General features: G+C 43.6%; 1 protein-coding gene across 1 annotated transcript in view; it reads left to right on the forward strand.

Annotated features, from left to right (window-relative positions):
* The first annotated feature begins 2,484 nt into the window (after nt 1-2,484).
* The window catches only part of PSAT1 (phosphoserine aminotransferase 1), a 32,091-nt gene continuing 11,187 nt past the window's right edge, over nt 2,485-23,388 (forward strand). Inside the window, exons 1-6 of the mRNA XM_007938649.2 lie at nt 2,485-2,544; nt 7,297-7,357; nt 8,708-8,777; nt 12,415-12,620; nt 13,958-14,130; nt 15,666-15,835. Of these exons, the coding sequence (XP_007936840.1) occupies nt 2,485-2,544; nt 7,297-7,357; nt 8,708-8,777; nt 12,415-12,620; nt 13,958-14,130; nt 15,666-15,835 (740 nt within the window). The remainder of the gene's footprint in view (nt 2,545-7,296; nt 7,358-8,707; nt 8,778-12,414; nt 12,621-13,957; nt 14,131-15,665; nt 15,836-23,388) is intronic.

Consider the following 23,388-nt stretch of genomic DNA (forward strand, 5'->3'; position numbering starts at 1 on the left):
AGATCATACTTTGGCTCTCTTGGACTTGTTTTAATTGTCTTTAACTTCAAGTTGAACTTGCATATGAGCAGTTGATGGTCTGTTCCACAATCAGCTCCTGACCTGGTTTTGGCTGAAGATATTGAGCTTTTCCACTGCCTCTTGCCACAAATGTAGTCAATCTGATTCCTGTGTGTTCCATCTGGTGAAGTCCACCCACCCCAGGACTCTAAATCCCTGGAATCGAGCTGGGGTTAGGAACTCCAGAAAAGATAAAATTGAACTCTTCTACTGCCCCAGTTGATTATTCGAACCAAACTAAACTCACTGCCATCAGGTCAGTCCCAACTCATAGCGACCCCATTGGTTTTCCAAGGTGGTTAATTGCTATGGAAGTAGAGTGCCTCATCTTCCTTCCACAGAGCAACTGGTGAGTTTGAACCACCAGCCTTCTGGTTAGCAGTCAAATGCCTTAGGCACTACGCCACCAGAGCTCCCGCTGGTTACTGATAGAGGTCTAAAATCATTATATAAAATAATGAATATGAGATAACTGTTGCACATCTGAGTTTGTGGGCTGAGATTCATAAGGTGTGGAGGAAGGCAGTGATCTTGTTCAGTTTAGCTTCTTCTAGAAGCTTTGCCCTCTGACTCTCAGACTCAGAGCAGTATCCAGGCTCCCAACCCCATCCCTTCCGCACACTTTCCATCAAAAGCAAACAAAAGTCAAAACCCTGATAGATCACAGTCTTTTCAACTGGGATACCTAGAACTGTTACAGAAAGTCTCAGCATAGACATGGGCTGTATTCCGGCAGCTTCAATTTTACTCAAAAACTGGCTAGTGCTAACCAGAAGGCTGGCGGTTCGAACCCACCAGCTACTCCTCAGAAGGAAAATAGGGCAATCTTCTTCCATAGAGATACTGCCTTGGAAACCCAAGGAGAGGTCACTATGAGTCAGGACAGACTTGAGGCAGTGAGTTTATTAACAGGGCTAGTAAGGGGTAGAATGTAAAATACATGTGATGGGGGGAGGGGTAGGATATAAAATACATGTGATGGGGGACGGGGATTCTGGGCTTCGAAGGAACTTGTTTCTTGCAGGGAAGGGGCCCCGACTTGCTTCAGAACCCATGTGGGTATCCATCGAGTTATTGAAGTCTTTCATTTTTTTTTTTTAAATACATTTAATTGAAATATAATTCTGTACAGTGAAATACACAAAACTAAAGTGACATAGGTCAATGCTTTTTTTTTTTTTTACAGTGTTTGGGCTGTCCCCTCCCACCCCTGGTAACCACCAAAGAAAGTTTCCTTCCACAAATAAACCTTTCCTTGACTGGTAACCGTCGAGTTCTTAAGAGAAGGACATATGTGTGGGAAACTTTCTACACCTCTGGCCTCACGCCCGGCTTGGCTCGGGACTTCTCTACTGGCATTGGCTGATATTTCCGCTGGGTATCGCGTTCTTGTTAATGTCTCCTCACGTTTCTAAAGTCACAGCTTGTCAGCGGCGGTGTAACCTGAGAGCCGAGGCTACAGTCCAGCTCGCTGGTTTCACAAAGGAGAAAATTGAGAATCAGCGATTTGAAAGAACTTGCCTGGGGCATCCAGACTTTCCAGCGTCCTTGGCCGCCCCTATCCTTTAGGAACCCCTTATTCGCCCCTAGACCCATTGTTATTCACTGCACACATCCGTTCTCTTGAGAGCCCTGCCTCTCCAATGGCGTACCTGGCGCCCTTGGGAGTGCTCAGAGAAGTTTGTTAAATTAAGTTGTGGTAAATTAACGGCTGATGACCTGGAATACATTCCTGGTGGCATAGTGGTTAAAGCATGCGGCTGCTGACCAAAAGGTCGGTAGTTCAACCCAGCAACCACTCCCCCGGGTGAAAGATGCAAAGATTTACAGTCTTAGAAACCCTTTGGGGGCAGTTCTGCTCTGTCCCACAGGATCGCTACGAGTCGGTTTCTACTGGCCGGCAATTTTTTTTTTTTTTTTTCCCAGTTAGATTCAGGAACAACTGCATCAGAACCCAGCCCAGGGGGCTAATAAAGGACAGGTGGGAAAAGGTGCTCTGTCGAGGGCGACTAATTTGCATCTCCTCCTCCAGCCTAGGAAGAAAGGGCCGGGTCAGGGTTAAAGGATTGTAACCCGGCTGACTGAGAGCTGCAAATTCGGGCTGGCCAGAGCAGGCTCTACCGCCGCCCACGATCCGAGCCGGCTGGATGGTGCAATTTCCCGCTCGCCTTGCACAGAAGTAAAAGAGAGGAGGAGCAACTTCGTCCCGGCCTCGGGTGATCGAACGACCAATGGGAATGCGAGCCTCGTTGCGGGAACCAATCAGCGTAGGGCCTGCAACAGCGCGGGCCATTGGGGAAGCCGGCTCCGCGTTGGAAGAAGCCACTGGGTAAGAGTCGGCCGCAGTGACGCTGCCGCTGCCAGTTTGTGCGCACTGCCCTCCAATCGTTCCTCCTTGCTGATTTGCTGTCCCGCCGCTACACCATGAATACCCCAAGGCAGGTGGTCAACTTCGGGCCCGGGCCCGCCAAACTGCCGCATTCGGTAAGTCCCCGCGAACGCGCGCCGATAGTGTGATTCGGCGGAAGCACGCGTGTCATTGGGTTTGCATCCCTGTGCGGGGCGCTCACATCCACACTCCCTGCCCTGCTTTTTCGCTAACGCTTTGCAACCAGTGATCGCCTGGTCCGGGATCTCTCGAGCCGACTTCTGGAAGAATGCACATCATGAAAGAAGCTCGGCGAGGCAGGTTTGTTCAATTGCCACAGGCACTAACAGCCTTACCCGGAGTACAAGACTCTGCCCGCCGGGGCATGCTGTCAGCTCCCTGGCAGCCCACCTGCAAAGTTGGGTGCTGCTTCTGTATCTGAGCAGGGGTGCAACGGGAAAGAGAAAGCTCTTATCATTGCATTCACATCACCAAGCCGCGCTGCGACCTAGGCCGTGCTGAGTGCATGCAGGAATAGACAATGTGAATGAGTGATGAATGGATAGGTCATGGGTTTTATATACCGCGGTGATCACCTTAACTGTTGTTGTTGTTGTTGTTATGTGCCGTCGAGTCGGCCCCGACTCATAGCGACCCCTCCTTGGGTTTCCGAGGCAGTTATCACTACGAAGTAGGATTGCCCAACCTTCCTTCCGAGGAGTGGCTGGTGGGTTTGAACCGCCAGCCGTCTGGTTAGCAGGCAAGTGTCTTAGCCACTATGCAAAATCTCCAGTTCGGCCCCTCTTAGACGGTTTTATTCAGCCAGCACTTGGAAACTTAGCTTTTCAAAAATTTACGTGGAAGGGCAGCCCGGCCTTTCATCCCTTGTGCCTTGGAGAACGTACCTTTCCTTAAAGGTTAAGAAAACCTACCGTTCCTCTGTATGCATTATGCTGCTGGTGCTGCTGCTTTTTTATTTGCTTGCCTCCTAATGATACTCGAGATATTCAGACCTTTGTGGACAGTGGGTTGCTGGTTCAGTACTCTGCACTTTTTTTTTCCGGAACAAATGGAATGATTAGATATACCTACCTGGGCCGTTACCAGACGCTCTCTGCAAGTGCAAGGGAACCCATTCCCAGTCCCCAGGGAGGTTTCGGCTCTTTCCCATTCCTTACACTTTGTAGTCCCCAGGGAGGTTCGGCTCTTTCCCATTCCTTACACTTTGTACCCCTCAGGTCCGCCCACGTCCTCCACCTGTGAAGAAGGCAAGGTTTCTAAAGTGTTTGAACCCATTGACAAGCTGCTACTGCTGCTGTTGTGTGTGTGTGTATATGTGTGTGTGTGTGTGTATGCACACACACACACACAGATAAATCTGATAATGTGTTGTAGCAACATGGGACAGAGCCAAATACTTTACAATTATCTGTTGTACAGAGTAGAGCTCTCCTTGGGACTGTTGTGGTAAGAATAGAAAATCCTACAATTTTAGTGGGGGAAGGACATGTTGTTTTGGTAGGGGCAGTTTTCAGTAACAGAGAAGGGGTAGTTTTTCTCTTAGTTATTACAGTCTATTTTAGGTGAGATTCCCTGCTGGAACTGTGGAAACTTCCCTTCTCTGCCTTCAGAGTCTTCAGTGTACTTGTTGCCTTTGTAATTTATTAATGCATTTATTATAATGGCAGTTGCCATTAGTAGTAGTAGTATTTATTTGTTACTCATTTCACAAAGCAAATGTTTGCCCTCAGAAGCACTCTTACTTGTGTGGCAGATGTTGTTTTTTATATTTTGTATACTATTGCACTTTAGTTGGTTCCATTTCATTTAAAAAATTAGTTGTGATCTGCAAATGATTATAGTCTGCAGTTTGTAAGAAAACCAAACCAAACCAAACCATTGCATTAAAGGGGCTTGTTTTTTGTGGTCAAGCTTTAACACTGTAATGGTTTTGATTCTAAACTTTTTTAGATGCCTTTTCAAGGAATACTGTTTATAACAAAAATACAATCTTAAAACAGAAGTATAAAGATGATTCTATCACAGAAAATTTCCCTTTCCTAAGGGAAAGGTTTCGTGGGAATTTGAGCAGCCACTGCTAATAAACATTCAACTGTTCTCACATCAGTGACATAAACTTGACCATTGTTGAGGGAATCTTTTCTTGTTTAATTCTTTATTGTCAAAATACTGTTTTTTCAGACAAGTTGAAATCTGGTTTAGATTATGTTTTAATGGCCTCCTTTGCAGGTATCTTTTAAGGAAAACTTTGTAGACATCTCTGTTGGTAGATGTGTCTAGAAAAGGGCATATAGTACCTGTTTTGTGTTCATTTTTATGTTAGATATTTTCTTTCTTTTTCTTACAAAAATGCTCACATACACAAAGGGTTTTGTTGTTGTTATGTGCCGTCGAGTCGGCCCTGACTCGTAGCGACCCCTCCTTGGGTTTCCGAGGCAGTATCACTACAAAAGTAGATTGCTCCATTTTCCTTCCGAGGAGTGGCTGGTGGGTTTGAACTGCCAGCCTTCTGGTTAGCAGTCAAGTGCTTTAGGCACTATGCTACCAGAGCTCCCTACACAAAGGTGTTGTTGTTGTTGTTATGTGCCATCGAGTCAGCCCCGACTCATAGCGACCCCTTCTTGGGTTTCCGAGGCAGTATCACTACGGAAGTCGATTGCCCCATCTTCATTCCGAGGTAGAGGGAATAATATAAAGAACCCATATCCGATGGACCCACATCGCAGGTTTGACAACTGACAACATTTTGCCAATCTTATTTCCAGCATCCCATACCCTTCAGATTATTTTAAAGCCAATCCTAGACATCTTGTCATTTCACTCATAAGTACTCCTGCATGCATCTCTAGTTGATAAGGGTTTCCTTTATAGAAATTGAAAGATCAGTGTCTTTCTTCTCAGTTTGTAGTTACTTAGGTTTTCTATGATCTGGGAAGTAAAAAAAAAAAAAAAAAAAAAAGATCTTCTGCTTAGTGAGGTGAGCTATGTTTTACAAGAGAAAAACTAGTTGTGTTTCTCCTCATTTCCTTCTCTGGGATTGACTGCCACACTGGCTACCGCCTGCACATTGTCCCTGAAAGGTACAATGTGGCTGTGAAACATCTCAGCCACCAGGAACCATAGTCAAGGCAAGTTCAAGGGACTGCCCAAGGGCCATTGAGTTGACTCCCAGTTCATGTTGATCTCATATGTGTCAAAGTAGAACTGTGCTCCACAGAGTTTTCAATGGCTGATTTTTTTTTGGAAGTAGGTGGCCAGAACTTTCTTCCAAGGTGCCCCAGGATGAACTGAAACTGTCAACCTTTTGGATAGCAGCCCATCTAGTTAACCATTTGTACCACCAGGGATTCTTACCAGCACTGGGCCAGTCTCTCAGAGTCTCTGAGTCTCTGCTATGATTCTTCATTAGCAAATGTTGTTGTTGTTGTTATTTGCCATCAAGTAGGACCCGACTCATAGCAACCCCTCCTTGGGTTTCTGAGGCAGTATCACTACGGAAGTAGATTGCCCCATCTTCCTTCCAAGGAGTGGCTGTGGGTTTGAACCGCCAGCCTTCTGGTTAGTAGTCAAATGCCTTAGGCACTATGCTACCAGAGCTCCTCATTAGCAAATGGGGGATAAGAAATGACTCTCTGGAAAAATTTGGGAATGGTGATGGTTGAACAACATGATGAACATATTTAATGTCAATGAACTGTACATGTGAAGAATGTTGAAATGGCAACTGTTTTGTTACTTACATATCTTCCACCAAAAAAAAAAAAAAAATCACCACTATGGCTCTGTTGCCAGGACCAAAGGTTATTAGTACATCAGTTTTCCTGGAGTAAATCTTTCTTGAACCAGCCATTTCCTTCTTTCTACTTCCTCACCCCCACCTCATTCTAGTCTGGCACCTTAGACCACAATATATTAAAAAATTGAGTAATGTAATGTATAGGTAATGCTAAGAGAACCCTATGGAGCAGTTCTGCTGTGTAACATACGGGATTGCCATGAGTAGGAATTGACTCATCCACGATGAGTTTGGGTTCTTTTCTTTTTTTTTTGGGTATAGATAATTTAAGGAGCTCTGGTGGCGCAATGCCCAAGGCATTTGACTGCTCACCAGAAGATTGGCGGTTCAAACCCACCAGCCACTTTGTAGGAGGAAGACTGGGGAATCTACTTCTGCAATGATTTACCACCTCTGAAACCTAAGGCATCTGACTGCTAACCAGAAGGCTGGCAGTTCAAACCCACCAGCCACTCCTTGGAAAGAAGATGGGGCAATCTACTTCCATAGTGATACTGCCTCGGAGTCGGATCCAACTCGATGGCAGTGAGAGTGAAACCCAGTGGGGTCACTATGAGTTGAAATTGACTCGATGGCAGTGGGTTTGGTTTTGGATAGATAACTTGGACCTAGGTGATTTTCTTTCTTCTTCCTTTAACCCAACATTTATGCATTCTGGACTTTAGCTTTAAGAGAGTGAATGACTTTAAGGTTTGTAGAGGTGACATTTTGTAAAGAATCGTGTTTCTCTAAAAAGTTTTATCTTGACAGTTAAAGAGTTGTCATGAGAAAAATTCTGTACTTGATTTTTTTTTTAATCCTAGTCAAGTGAATTTTTATATCTAATTGGTGCCTCAGGAACAAATTGTATCTTAGTGTCAGTCGTGTTGCATGATTTCACATTCAACTTGAGTGTAAGTTGCACTGGGTGTGGACAGTGGTGGGAACAGTCTCTTGACCCCGTAGGCCTTTTAAGGGGAGTCCCTTCTGATCCCTTCCAGGCCTCTTTGTACAGAGGGAGAGCTATGTACAGTATATGGAAGTCATCTTATTTTCTTTTATTTTTTCCTAGGTGTTGCTGGAGATACAAAAAGAATTATTAGACTACAAAGGAGTTGGGATTAGTGTTCTTGGTAAGATTGACTTGTGAATGTCCAGGTTTCAGAGGGAACTAATTTAAATGCATCAAGTCTAGAAGTACTAAGGGGTCTTCCTGTAGGCCTTTGTAGGTATATTTTTAAACTTTAATCATTTTGGTTGCATGTTTTATTGGAAACAATTTTGGATGGAGCTCACATTTAAAGACAAGCTCAGTTTCCCTCCCACAGCTGCTGGTGATGTGAGTTTCATATATCTCAGCTTACTGTTTAATAGTTGGTTCTTGCTCATCACATCATCTGAAGTGAAGCTAGTGTTCATTTGCATAACAATGTCCCCAATATTTATAATAGTCACATTTCAATTTAAAGTGCTTATTTTCTGTAAATATTAACTTATTAAAGTTTAAGAGTATAGAAAAGTTATTGGTGAAGATGTTGCATATCAATAATTTCTTTGTTATTTTCTCTCCCCTGTATTATTGGGGAGCAGCCATGATGGCACAGTGGTTAAGCTCTCAGATGCTAACCTAGAGGTCGGTGGTTTGAATCCATCAGCTGCTCCACAGATGAAATATATGGCAGTCTGCTTCCATAAAGCTTGTTGTTAGGTGCCGTTGAGTCGGCTCTGACTCATAGAGACCCTGTGTACAATAGACCCTATGTACACTGCCCGGTCCTTTGCCAGCCTCATAATCCTTGCTATACCTGAGCCCATGCTGAGCCAGTGTGTCAGTCTATCTTGTTGAGGGCCATAAAGCTTGCAGCCTTGGAAACCCTATGGAGCAGTTCTACTGTGTCCTATAGAATCACTATGACTTGGAATTGACTCAATGGCAGTGGGTTTGGTTTTGGTTTTGGTATATTATTGGGAAAGAGAGACCTTTGAGTTTTAAAATTTATTTTATTTTTTGTGGTAGTTACAATAGGTGCATATTGTTAAGAGACTGTAGCGTTTAACTGTATGCGTGTTTCTGTTAAATTTTGTTCCTATTGCTTGGGATATGAACTTAGATTTCTGTAAAGTGAGCTCACAACATGGAATTCTGGGCTGTCCTGAAGGGCAGCATTGCCCTGAATTCCTGTTTGTGAGAAAGAAATGGTGAGAGGAGTCACAGAAACCTAATGATCAATTAGTAACTGTCTCATTCAATGAATCTGTCATTTGAAACATTACTCTGCTGTGATTATAAGGTTAAGATGTTTGCAGTTTGAAAATCAATTTGAATCTTCTAAGTAAGTTTTGGGGTTCAAACAAAACATGAATGCAAAATCATTGAGATTTCCCTTTATTATTTTGCTTGCAAATTTTGTAGTTATTTCTAAAGTTACTTCTTGTTTGGTTTTGAGTTGAAACTTTTTTGTTGTTTATCTTTCTCTCCACAGAAATGAGCCACAGGTCATCAGATTTCGCTAAGATTATTAACACCACAGAGAATCTTGTGCGGGAACTCTTGTAAGTTAAAATGATATGGATCAAATTATGTGCCCCTTATTTTATAATTCCACACCCAGGTATCTGTTATGTTACTTTCTGTACTTGTTTTTTTTTTTTTTTTTGGTCCAGAAGATTCCATAATGAAACATAGTATTTTTTAAGATTCTCCCAGATTCAGTCTTAGTACTTAATCCTTTTATTTTCTCCTCAGTCTAGAGGCTGTTACTGTTGAGTTGATTCTACTCATGGTCACCCCCTGTGTGCAGGATAGAACTGTCCCATAGAGTTTGCAAGGCTGTTTCTTTCTAGAAGCAGAGTACCAGGCCTGTCTTCTGAAGTGGGTTCAAACTGCCAGCCTTTCCACAGCAGTCAAGGACTTAACTGCTGGTGCCACCCAGGAAAAGTTTCGGGAAGCTGAACATTCAAATTCAGGGCATTGGCAGGGCTATGCTCGCTCTCTCTGTTGGCTCTGGGGAAAGAGCCTTCCTTGTCTCTTTCAGCTTCTGGCAGCCCCTGGTATTTCCTGGCATTCCTTGGCTTGTAGATAGATTTTTACATGCTGTTGTCACCCTGTGTGACTCCATTTCTGTGTCTGTCTTTCTCTTTTATAAAAGGCCACTCAGAAAGGATTAGCATTAAGACCTACTTGACTCTGGAATGATTTAATGTAACTGATAACATATGCCAAGAAAAACCTTATTTCCCCAAAGTCACATTGACTTTGGGGAAATAACTCACATTGAGGGGTTATGACTTCAACATATCTTTCTAGGGGACAAGTTCACTCTGTAACACTAGGAAAGATTTTTCGGCACTGTGGAATTAAACTGGATTAGAAGGGATTTAAATGACAAAAAAGTGATTATCTTTGTCAGCATTAATTCACTATGATTTTGTGCAGTGGTTTTAGAAGTACGGGCCTCTGTCAGATCATCTGGAGGGAAGAGAATTGTTAAATATTCAAGTGCTGGGCTCCAGTTGGCCTCCTGAATTAGAATTTCTATGGAACCTTCCTCTTTAACAGGCCGTTGTATAATTTTAAGAGTTCTGAACTCTGAGAACCACTGTTTGAGTGAACAAACCTAGGTTATCTGTGCTGATTTTTCTACGTAGAGGAAACTTTTATCTTAGACTGCTGTTTAAAGGAGAGGTTTTATGTACTTACAAATATATATCCACATACACATATGAATATGATAACCTTGAAAAACTACTTTTTTCCCTCTGCTCACAATAATGCACATTCATTGTAGAACGTTCAGAGAAAACAGAAATACACCATGAGAACTGAAATCCCCTGTAGTCCCACCAATGCAGGATAATCATTGAACATTTTACAGTCTATCCTTGCATTATTTTATTAACACAATTGGAATTGTACTGATCATTACATAACTTTCCTTTTACATTAGCTTCCTAAGGCTGCTGTAACAAAATACCACAAACTCAGTGGCTTATAAGAACAGAAATTTATCCTCTCACAGTTCTGGAGACTGGGAGTTCAAGAAAAGGGTATTAAGCATGTTTATTCTTTTTGAAGGAGCTCTGGTAGTGTAGTGCCTAAGGCGCTTGACTGCTAACCAGAGGGCTGGTGGTTCAAACCCACCACCCACTCCTCGGAAGGAAGATGGGATAATCTATTTCCGTGGTGATACTGCCTCGGAAACCCAAGGAGGGGTCACTATGAGTCGGGTCTGACTTAACGGCATATAACAACACAACGTTCTTTTTGAGGCTTTGAGGGAGAATCTGTTTCACGCTTCGTCCTAGCTTCTGGTAATTGTAGGCTTTCCTTGGCTTGTAGCTGCAGTGTCACATGGCATCCTTCCTCTGTCTCCCTGTCTCTGTTCATCTTCTCTTTCATAAGGACCCTACTCATAGAATTAGGACATACCCAACTACATATGACCTTATGTTAACCCGGTAACATCCTCAAAGATCCTATTTCCAAACAAGGTCACATTCATAGGTTCAAGGTATTAAGACATCAGCATATCTGTTTTGGAAAAATAATTTAATCCTTAACATCTTCTAAGTGGTCTTGACAAAATGATACAGATGTGGCAGGCTTGGTGATATTTATGTGAGGAACACAGAAGCCCATTGCAGCATGAGTGTCCAGAACTAGTGATCATTGCTTGGCTTCCTACGCATGTCTACCTTCTGGATCCCATGTAATTCACAGAATAATCTTGCTTTCATAGAAGATAGTAGTGGTGGTTTGTACCTTAGGTCAGGAGATGTAGCATTTGACCCCCATGGCTGTGAACCTGTTCTGACCAGGGTTCCAGTTCAGTTTACTGGCCTGTGCTTTCTTCCTCTCACCAACTTCCTACTTTGTACTCCTGTAATAAGGGCTCTCTCTGGTTTCTTTGCACCCCATTCCTGGCCTTGTTAAATTGCCCTGTATCTGAGTAACATAAATCCAGAACCCTGCTCTGGGCTGCTAATCCTCTCAGCTGCTAGAGTCTCATGGTTAGGGCACTCCTAAAACCTGATTGCTTGAGTCTGTTATCCTGCTGAGCATGGCTGTAGGCCAGGCACGGTTCAAAGCAAGATGTTCGCACACTACTTATTCTCTTATTACATTGCCCTACATTATATTATTTTACTTACCCTTCTGTGCTAGATCTCTGTGCCCCTGGCTGTCTGCCTTCTTCATACCTATTTCCACACTCTGACTTTTCTCAAGGACTTGGGTTCAGTTTCTGTGGCCTAGTCTAGTCTCTCTGGAGGTGGCTTTATCCTGCTGCCTGTAGCCATCCATCCATCATCTTAATGATTAAGAATTGTATTCTTAATCTCAGTGTAGAGCATGATTCGACTTGAAACATCAAAGATCCTGCCCCAAAGTCTAGTTGGTAGATAACATGGTGCTGCCTAGCACATAGATACTTTCAGGACTTTGGATTGCAAGTAACAGAAGCCCAACTCACTGCCTTAGCAAAAAGAGAATGCATCACCTCATGTAAAAGAAAAGTGTAGGAGTGATTTAGACGCTCAGATAACGTCAGGAAGTTCCTTTTCTCTGTCTCCCAGCTCTTTATCATATGTGTTAGCTTCATTCTTCGGCATACTTTTCCCACATGGAGGCCAAGATGACAACCCATGGTTGCACGATTAGCTCCTGCAAGTTGATTCTTCACCTCAACAGAAACAATTCTTTCCCAAAGTTCAAGCAAAGGTCTCAGAGCCAAATACCATTGGCTGGCTTGGGTCATGTGCTCTTTGGGGTTGGCCACAGTGAACCATGTGTACCAGAGAGTACCAGAGAGATAGTTTTCTAAAGGAAAAATCAGGTGTTAGTAGGAAAAGGAGGAATGGATTCTGTTCATAAAATAACCATAGATGTTGACCACTCTGCTTAATAATTAGTTGCTAAGTAGATTGCCCAACCTTCCTTCTGAGGAGTGGCTGGTGGGTTTGAACTGCCAGCCTTCTGGTTAGCAGTCAAATGTCTTACGCACTATGCTACCAGAACTCCTAAAGGAATGAATAGAAAAATGATTGGATAGGAAAGACAGAGTTACAAGTGGGATTTACCATAGGTCTTGTATTAAATACACCCAAGGTAAAGCGTAGGTAGAGAATCACTCATTCTTAATCTTTGACCACGTGAATATATCTATTTACTGTTACCTGTGCTTCTGCCCAGAGCCATTCCAGACAACTACAAGGTGATTTTTATGCAAGGAGGTGGATCTGGCCAGTTCAGTGCCATCCCCTTAAACCTGATTGGCCTGAAGGCAGGAAGGTGTGCTGACTACGTAGTGACTGGAGCTTGGTCGGCTAAGGCTGCAGAAGAAGCCAAGAAGTTTGGTACCGTAAATATCGTCCACCCCAAACTTGGAAGCTATACAAGTAAGTGATGGGAGGTGAGCTGGATGGTAGAATGCTGACTGGTGGGTGACTCTCACTGTCATGTTACCCCTTCCCACATCACTCTTGCAGGTGTTTTAATTCTTTCATCCCCCTGTCTGTAGGTAGTGTGGTACCAGTTAGATGTAGCAATTGGCTGTACTCGATGAGACTATTAACTGGTTTGTGCAGAAAGAAGACTTACAAGCTCATTTAGCTAAAAAAGTCCTGGTTGGCTTTAGGTATGGCTTGATCAAGGGACCCAACAATGTCTCTTGGTCCTGATGTCTCCACAATCAGGAAAACTTCTCCCTCTCATTTGGCTGCAGCTGCTCATGACCTTACATTCTCCCCATTTCATTCCCTTTGTGGAGGATTCCCGGTAACAACCTGACATCTCCTGTGCCCCATTCTGGATCGTTCTCTGTGATGTACCTGAGTCACATTCTGCCTCTGGGCCTGGGGGTAGAATCAGCTCCATTGGAATCATATGGACTGAGAGTGTAGGAGGGCTGGTCGCCAAAGGAAACCACTGGACCATCAATGGATGGATGGATGCTGAGTGACAAGAAATAAACCAAATATTAGATACTAGATGGCATGAGAGAACAGTGTGGAACAAAACTCAAAGTCATAAAAAACGACCAAGTTTGCTGGTTTGATAGAGCCTGGTGAGACACCTGAGACTATGGCCCTTAGGTACCCTTGAGGTCTGGAATTGAACTCATTCCTGTGGCTTCCAGCCAAACAGTAGACAGGCGTATAGGGTAAACAATTACACCAGGTAGATAACACTCCTTAGAACGATTAATCAATCGTGGGAGAACAGAAGGGCAGTGTTTGCACAGGGAGATAGCTCAGGGGACAGGAATGCATAGGGAAAAAGGACACAGGGCACAGGGAAGAGGTAACTACAAGAGAGCTGTTACACCATGGGGAATTGCAGTCAATGTCATGAAACAAAATGTGTATGAACTGCTGTATGGAAAATGAATTTGGTCTGTAAACTTTCACCCAAATCAATAAAATTTAAAGAAAAAATAAAAATAACTGCTCCTTGAAAATGAAAAAAAAAAAAAAGAAATAAACTAAATATGTCATTCTTGCCATTCTTAAAGACCTTTGCCCCCAATAACAGTAAAAGGGTAGGATAGCTCATCCTTTTAGCATGTTGGGTGTGATTCTAATGCAAGATTATAGGATGTTTCTACTTGGGAAATGCTTTGCAATCAGTTAATCTTATACTGCTAGCAGAGGTCTATCAATTTCCTTGTTGATTCCCCTCCACATGAGGAAAAGGGAGTAAATGTGGAAAGTGTCACACTTTTCTTCTGTGATAGAAATCCCAGATCCCAGCACCTGGAACCTCAACCCAGATGCCTCTTACGTGTATTACTGTGCAAACGAGACTGTGCACGGAGTGGAGTTCAGTTTTATACCTGACGTCAAAGGAGCAGTGCTGGTTTGTGACATGTCTTCGAACTTCCTATCCAAACCAGTGGATGTTTCCAAGGTAGTGTATGGGAGCTGCTTTGGGGGAACCCATTGTCTCAGCTTAGTGAGAGGAAGTTTAATAATATATACTATTTGTTGATGCTTTTGGAGTTGAGGTGGGTAGAAGGCAAAGTGGGGCTCCTTCCCATAAGCCCCCAGAGCTTAGACAAGATAAGCAAAGGGGCCAGCGGTGGTTCAGTGGTAGAACTTTTGCTTTCCATGCTGGAGACGCAGGTGAGTTCCTGGCCAGTGCACCTCATGTACAGCGACCGCCCATCTGTTGGTGGAGGCTTGCATGTTGCCATGATGCTGGACAGATTTCAGCAGAGCCATCTTTGCTGCATCTTCTGATTGTCCTTTTATACAAATATTAAAACCCCCCAAACACTAAACCCACGGCCATCAAGTCAATTCTGACTCAAAGCAACCTCTATTGGGTTTCCAAGGTGGCAAATCTTTATGGAAGTAAAGATTCTTCCTTTTGTGGAACATCTGGTTGGTTTGAACTGTCGACCTTCTGGTTAGCAGTCAGATGCCTTAGGTACTGTGCCACCAGAGCTCCTTATACAAATATTAAAACAAAACAAAACAAAAAAAAACTCACTGCCATCAAGTCAGTTCCAACTCATAGCGACCCCACCTTGGGTTTCTGAGGCAGTAAATCTTTACGGAAGTAGATTGCCCAACCTTCCTTCTGAGGAGTGGCTGGTGGATTTGCCTTCTGGTTAGCAGTCAAATGCCTTAGGCACTATGCCACCAGAGTAGTTTAAAACGTCAGTGTCATAATGGTGGTTAATGCATAGGCCTGCTTTTGGTTACTAATGACACTTGAAAGAAACCAGTTGCTGTTGAGTCACCTCTGACTTATGACAACCCCATGTGGGTCAGAGTAGAACTGTGCTCCATAGATAGGGTTTCCAATAGCTGGTTTTCTGGAAGTAGATCACCAGGCCTTTCTTTTGAGGTGCCTCGACTCGACGGCAGTGGGTTTTATGGGTTCTGGGTAGACTCAAATCTCCAACCTTTGGCTTAGTAGCCGAGTGAGTTAACTTTTTGTGCCACCCAGGGACTACAAGGACAGCTAGAGGCCCCACTTTAAAGACTGGTCATAGTGACCCCTCCTTGGGTTTCACTACAGAAGTAGATTGCCCAACCTTCCTTCTGAGGAGTAGCTGGTGGGTTTGAACAGCCAGCCTTCTGGTTAGCAGTCAAGTGCCTTAGGCACTACGCCACCAGAGCTCCTATGATGTAGAAAGGAAGTATATATAGAGAGTGAATAGGAATATGAATATCTGTAAGGTCATTAAAATGAGGGGTGTGGGTCAGCACCTCACTGATGAGAGGAGCCCGACAGACACAGACCTGTAGCCCCAGAACTCTGAGTGTTGATTCACTGTCTCCAATAGAGGCTCCTTTAGGGCGTGGGATGCACTTTAAATAGAAACAATCCCTTCCTTGCAGAAACTGTGCTTTGGAAAGAAGGTTAGGAAGCTTGAATAAATTTGTGAAAAATGATCAAATACTCCTAAAACAGCACCATTTTCTTTCTTTAAGTTTGGTGTGATTTTTGCTGGTGCTCAGAAGAATGTTGGCTCTGCTGGGGTCACAGTGGTGATTGTTCGTGAAGACCTGCTGGGGTTCGCTCTCCGAGAATGCCCCTCTATTCTGGAATACAAAGTGCAAGCTGCAAACAACTCCTTGTACAACACACCACCGTGCTTCAGGTAAATCCAGGACCCCACGTTGTGGACCGATGGAGAGGCCTCTCTACTTCTCATCGAGGTGCGGGTTACTTTAACGTAGATCAGGCTTCCAGGAAATAGTGACCTGATGGTCCCACACATCCCATCAGGATTCTCTGCCCACCTCACCTTCCCCCCTTTATCCTCTGTTGCACTGTTTGATCAGCTTTGCTTCTTGCCCTTTCTTTCCTTTTTTGGTGGTGGTTTTTGGTTGACCTTTGTAGTCCAGGCCCTGGTGGTTCATCACTAACCCAGCAGCTGTCTGAAGATGAAGTGCTGTGGCCTGCATCACTAATAACCAGTTCCACTTTGAAAGGGGGAACTTTGAAAGGCTGGGCCTCCCCTGCTTTCTTTTCTTTCCCTGCTGGAACTGCATGAAGCTGGCTGCTCCACAGTGAACATGTTGGCTGGGCACCCCCTTCTGCTTTGTAACCCAGTCTGCAGTGGTCCTGTTAGCCAGGCTTCCCCTTAGCTGAGTGGGAGGCTGCCTTGCTCCACTTTCAGGAGGGGCAAGCCTGTTGCTTGAGGATCTTTCAACTCCTTGGCTCAGGTGTTGTGTTAAGATCTTCATGACACCTAAGATCTTACAATTGCCTGAGAAATCCTACTACTTACTAGCTGCATGACTTTGGGCAAGTTACTTAGTCTCTCTGTGCTGTAGTTTCCTCTGGGAATAATGATAGTACTGTCTTTGTTAGGTTTTGTGAGGATTAAATGAGTTGGTATCATCAGTGCACTTAACTGGTTGCAGTTGAGTTGCCTCCAACTCATGGTGATCTCATGTATGTCTGAGTAGAACTGCGCTCCATAGAGGTTTTTGAAAGTAGATACCAAGCCTTTCTTCCAAGGCTCCTCTGAGTGGACTTGAACCTCTAACCTTTAGTTTAGCAGCTAAGACCTTAACTGTTTATACCACCCAGGAACTCCAAATAATATGTTTAATGTAAATGCCATAGTTTATGTATTTATCTTCCCAAGAAAGCTGTGAGGTAGTGATGTAAAGAGTGATACTTTATTTTTTCCTTTGCCTTTGAGGCTGTTCCAACTCATGGGTGTTACAGAATAGAACTGCTCCATAAGGTTTTCTTGGCTGTAGTCTTTGTGGAAGCAGATTGCAGGCCTTTCTTCCATGACACTGCTGGATGAGTTTGAACTGTCAGCCTTTTTAGTTTAGGAGTCGATTGCAAACCATTTTCTTTAATTCTCTCAGCAACCATACCTGGTAGATACTATTATAATCTAAGGCCATATTTTTAGTAAGTTGCATAGCTGAGATTTAAACTGTCTCCATCTGGCTCTAGAACCTGGATATGTACACTCAGCCCTGTCACTTACTCCTATTCACAACCAAAATGCCAGCATAGACTTGTTTGTGTTCAATGGATTCCATTTTAGGAAAATAGATCATTGTTGACAGCATCTTTTGGACTCAACAGAATTTGTCTGTGATGGGTGGGACATTTCTTTTTCTTTTTTTTTTACTTGTGATTTGGGTGAAGATTTACAGAGCAAATTCACTTTTCATACAGCAGTTTACATACACTTTGTCTCATGACATTGACCACAGTTTACCACAATGCAACAGCTCCCCTCCCTCTTCCTCCCCATAGTTACCTCTTCCCTGTGTCCATCCCTCCCTACTCTCCTGCGCCCTGAGCTGTCTCCCTGTGCATAAGCAGCCCTGATGGGTGGGACATTTCTTAAACCAAACCAAACCAAACCCAACCAAACCCACTGCCATCAAGTCGATTCTAACTCATAGCGACCCACTATGAACTGTCACAGGGTTTCCAAGGCCTAGAACCCCAGAGGTAAGATGGCCAATGAGAGACAGGATTCAGAACCCCTACCTCAATCCTTGACGTGCATTTTAGAAACATTTTCAACTGGGACTAAAACATAGTGGGATTTAGTGTCTAAGGCATTTGACTGCTAACCAGAAGGCTGGCGGTTCAAACCTACCAACCACTCCTCGGAAGGAAGATTGGGCAATCTACTGTAGACATACCACCTCAGAAACTTAAGGAGCAGTCGCTGTGAGTCGGAAATAACTCGACGGCAGTGAGTTGCTTTTTTTGTTTTTTAGGAGAGGTAAGCAATCAGAACACCTTGATCTCTGCGGAAAGTGAAGTGGGGAGCACAAAACGATGCACTGCTTTGCATCATGTGGGCTGTGAGGAGAGCCAGTCTTTATGTAAGCAGATTGCCTCATCTTTCTCCTTTGGAGCGGCTGGTGGGTTTGAACTGCCAACCTTTTGGTTAGTATCCTAATACTTTAACCACTATGCCACTAGAGCTCCTTGGGAGGTTTCTTAAGAGTCTAAAATGAGGGGGCTGGAGCTTGTGCAGTTAGTGGCTCTATCTGGGTCAGGACTTTTGCAGAACTCTTCCCCCCAGTTACATAGTTCACCACAGGAAAGAAGAAAGTTTTTTTTTCAAACTTAGAATTCAGATGGAAATTTCTCCCGGCTCTCCTCACAGCTCACATGATGCAGAACAGCTCATCGTTTTGTGCCCCCCACTTCACTTTCCTCAGAGATCAAGGTGTTCTGATTGCTTAACTCTCCTAAAAAAAAAAAAAAAACCGACTCACTGCCATCGAGTCGTTTCCAATTCATAGTGACCCCTCTTTGGGTTTCTGAGGTGGTATGGCTGTGGAAGTAGATTGCCCAATCTTCCTTCCGAGGAGTGGCTGGTGGGTTTGAACCACCAGCCTTCTGGTTAGCAGTCAAATGCCTTAGACATTAAACCCCACTGTATTTTAATCCCCGTTGAAAATGTTTCTAAAATGCATATCAAGGATTGAGGTATGGGGCTTCTGAATCCTCTCATTGGCCATCTTACCTCTGGGGTTCTAGGCAGTGGGAAAATACCAGTGCTCACTGGTCATCTAGAAAACACTGGTCATGATAGGCTATGAAGGCACATTTATGACCCTGAAGTGTAGGGACAAGAAAGGGAGGGGGATTTGGGGGTTCAGAACCATAGTCGTGGGGGACACCAAGGTCAGTTGGCATAACATAGTCCACAAAGACAATGTTTGTTCTACATCATACTTTGGTGAGTAGTGACTGGGGTCATAAAAGCTTGTGAGTGGCCTTCTAAGGTACAACTATTGATCTCTCCCCATCTGGACCAAAGAAGAGGAAGGAAAATCAAAGTCATGAAAACAATTAGTCCAAAGGACCAATGGACCACATTCATCAGCCAATTCAACCCTGAGAAAAGAACTAGATGGTGCCTGGCTGCCACTACCGACTGCTCTGCAAGGGATCATAATAGGAGGTCCTGGATAGAGTGGGAGAAAAATGTGGAACAAAATTCAACATCATAAATGTGACCAGGCTTACTGGTCTGATAGAGACTGGTGGAGCTCCTGACACTATGGCCCTTAGACACCTTTCAGGCCTGGAACTGAACTCACCTCCATGGCTCAGTTTTCAGTGAAACAATAGACAATTCTATAAGGTAAACAGTAAAGCACTCCTTAGAACAATCAACCATAGTAAATTAATCCAGTTGGCCAAGGAGAGAGCTTAGAAGTCAGCAAGAGTAGGAAAGAAGGATAAACACGGGGAGGAAATGGGAATAGGATGTTATATTGTGAGGGTTGCAATCAGTGTCACAAAAGAAAATGTGTATGAATTGTTGAATGGAAACCCAATTTGCTCTGTAAACTGTCATCCAAATCACAATAAAAAGTTTAAAAAAAAAGAAGAGGGGAGGCCTTAGTTAGTAGGAGGTGGCCATACCTACCTGTAAGAAGGTGGGTTCAGGACCTGCCTCCCTGTCAGGTGAGGCAAAGGTCACCACTTGGGGAGAAAGAAGGGAGAGGAGGCAGAGAGCACTATGAGTGTGGTCTGCAAGTGAGCAGGTTCTAATCAGCACAGCCTGAAAGGACGGAGGGATGGGTACACCCTTGGCATCTTCTTCAGGAGGAACCTTTCAGCAAATTTAAGAAAAAAATGTAATGCATACCTTAACACATTCTTTTTTAATATTAGGGTGAAAAGTCAGAGTAAACAGTGCAAAAGCAGGTCAGTCTGTCTACTGTGAGATAAAAGTGTCTGGAGTCAGCAAGAGTCACTTTTTCACAGGGTCACTACCCTCCAGCTCTTGTACAGGCCTCAACCAAGCTTTGACCAGTCGGTCAGCCACTCCATGGGATGTGAGGCCGTTGGGTAGGGAGAAGAACCCCCTCCTCAGAGCTTTCCTGCCTGGGGAGAGGGCTGAGCCAGAAACATGGGCAAAGAAAGGGCAAAGTTTCCTTTCCAGACAGACTGGACTAGTGGTGACTGAGGCCATCTCAGGAATGTCAGGATTGTTAATATTTGATAGAAACATGTAAATAGAGAAAGTGAAGATACTGGATTAAAGGTATTCTGACCCTTGGACCACGACCGCCACCATACCCTGCCCCCATCAACTCTCACTTGTGTTACTTTTTTTAAAACCCCATTGGTATTAAGTAAAAGAGCTCTGGTGTAATGGTTAAGGGGTTTGGCTGCTAACCAGAGGTTGGTGGTTTGAACCCACCAGCCACTCCACAGAAGAAAGATGGGGCAGTCGGCTTGCTTCTGTAAAGACTTACAGGCTTGGAAACCCAGTGGGGTTTTTTGCTGAGTTGGAATTGACTTCATGGTAGTGAGTTTATTTATTTATTTATTTCTGGTGTTGAATAGAGTCATGGGGGCAGAAAAGAAAAGGAGAAAAGTTCTGTATAATTGAATTACTATAACTCTACTATAAGGTATTTAATCTCATAGTAATTATTGATGAACATCAAAGACTTTAGTCTGCAGTATGGATTACATCTCAACATAAAGAAAACGAAAATACTCACAACTGGACCAATCACAATAAACATCACAATAAATGGAGAAAAGATTGAAGTGATTTCATATTACTTGGTTCCACAATCAACACCAATGAAGTGGTCAAGACATCAGACAATGTATTGCACTGGGCAAATCTGCTGCAAAAGACCTCTTTAAAGTGCTGAAGAGTGAAGATGTCTCCTTGAAGACTAAGGTGTGCCTAACCCAAGCCATGGTATTTTCAGTCACTTCATATGGATGTAAGAGCTGGACATTGAACAAAGAAGACCAAAGAAGAGTTGATGTTTTTGAGTTGTGTTGGCGAAGAATACTGAAAGTATCATGGACTGCCAAAAGAATGAACAAATCTGTCCTGGAAGAAGTGCAGCTGGAGTGCTTCTTGGAAGTGAGAATGGCCAGACTTTGTCTCACTTTTCTCTGGTTGTGTTGTCAGAAGGGACCATTCCCTGGAGAAGGATATCATGCTTGGCAAAGTGGAGAATCAGCAAAGAAGAGGAAGGCCCTCAACAAGATGGACTGACACAGTGGCTGCAAAGATGGGCTCAGGTATAGCAAGGATTGTGAGGCTGGCACAGGACCGGGCAGTGTTTTATTGTGTTGTAGATAGGGTCACTACAAGTTGGAACCAGCTTGTTGGCACCTAACAACAACAACACCGTGAGGTCTCTGGTGGTTCTGTGGTAGACTCTTCACCTTCTATGTGGGAGACACAGTTTGATTTCTTGCCAGTGTACCTTGTGCATTGCCGTCCCATCACTGGAGGCTTGTGTGTTGCCATGAGGCTGAAAAAACTGAGATGCACTAGGAAGAAACCTACTTCTGAAAATCAGCCAGTGAGAAGCACTGTGGATCACAAAGGCCTGATTTGCAGTCATGAGGATGGCGCAGGACAGAGCAGCATTGCCTTGTGCGTTGGATTGCCATGAAATGCTTAGAGTTCATTTGTAGTACTTCAACATCCAAGATTAGAAAACTGTAGCTCATTAGAACAGTCTCCGAAGGAAGGCATAAAAATTTGTATGAATACCCATCCAGTCATTGAATGTAAGGCTGATAATGCACCCAGAATGCTTTAGAACTTTGTGTTACATAGCAGAAGTCCTTGAAATGGCCCTAGTTTGAAAAGATGTGACTTTTTTTTTTTTTTTGTCTTCAACAAAACTGAAGAACTGTAGGGCCTGGGAAGTTTGTTTTAACTGTGCTGGATAAACAGCCTTCAAATAGTTGCTTTGTAGCCCTGAGCACTGAATTGGGGTGGAATAAAGGCCCACATTGTCCTTCTGTTTAACCCTTCAGTGGAACAAATGAAACCCAGTTAGTGGATAAAGAAAAGGATGCCCAAACTTTCCTTTTCCTCCACAAAGCATTTTTTATTTACCATGACTAACTGAACTCACAAGTATCAATTTGCTGTATGTGGTAAAGTATATCCCCCTCATACTTAGCTAAAACAAATTTATACTTATGGGCTCAGTCACTTACACTTATGGGTTCAGTTATGAGGTAAAGTACCCTGATAACGCAGTGGTTAACTGATTGTCTGCTACCAGCTGCTCCATGGTAGAAAGATGTAGCAGTCTGCTTCCATAAAGATTCAGCCTTGGAAATCCAATGGGCAGTTCTACTTTGTCCTACAGTTTCCCTGTGAGTTGGAATCAACTCTAGGGCAGTGAGTATGGGTATGAGGTAAAGTAACTAATACAAATACAAAACCAAAAAAACCTTGAACCCAGGCCACTCAAAATGGAAGCTTGTGCAAGTGAAGCATGGGACCTACCCTGAGGGTTTAGCCCCTGGGATGGAATAAGCCTAGGGACTGCTAGGGTATGAATAGTAGAACTAGCTTTGGAAGCTTGCCTCTTGGAAAAGTGTTCCATGTGGTTCCTCTGGCTGATCCCTGGGAATATTATGCCTGGGAAATAGTATCTGTGACTCTTGAGTACTATGTGATTTTGGTTTGGTTTGCAGCACCCCATGTGAAATGTACTGCAGACTTCTGGGAAAGCTCCAGGAGTTCCTCTGCAGGGTCAGAATGTTCAGAACAGCCAGGGGGAGTTTTCTGGGGACTTTCTGGTGTGCTTTTCTAGGCCCTAATGCACAGGGAATGTTTTGTATTGCTTTAAAAAAAAAAAAAAAAATGATAGAGGTAACACATACTTCTAGCAAAGATGCGTGAAGTGTGTAGAGTTATGAGGTAACCACTGTTAACTGCTTGTTCTATATCCCAACAGACCTTTAACTGGGCATATGCAAATATTAACCTGTAACTTGTTGCCATTAGATCTATTCTGACTCATGGTATCCCCATGTTTGTCAGAGGAAAACTGCTGCTTGGGTTTTCAGTGGCTGATTTTTTCAAGTAGAACACCAGGACTTTCTTCAAAGGCACACCTGGGTGGACTTGAGCCACTAACCTTTTGGTTAGCAAGCAAACACATTAATAATATGTACCACTCAGAGACTTCGCACCCAGAGCCATAGATTTAATTATGCAAATTGAATTTGAACTTTTCTATACATACTTCTCTATAACTTCCTTTTTTCTACCTAACCATGTACTGTGGACACTTCTGTGTTACCCTACCTAATTTTTTTTTTTTAATGTTGTTGTTGTTATGTGCTGTAGAGTTGGACCTGACTCATAGCAACCCCTCCTCAGGTTTCCAAGGCAGTATCACTACGGAAGTAGATTGCCCA

The sequence above is a fragment of the Orycteropus afer genome, unplaced genomic scaffold (genome assembly GCF_000298275.1).
Source record: "Orycteropus afer afer isolate SDZICR_OR568_19922 unplaced genomic scaffold, OryAfe1.0 scaffold00005, whole genome shotgun sequence".
In the NCBI taxonomy this organism is placed as follows: Eukaryota; Metazoa; Chordata; class Mammalia; order Tubulidentata; family Orycteropodidae; genus Orycteropus; species Orycteropus afer.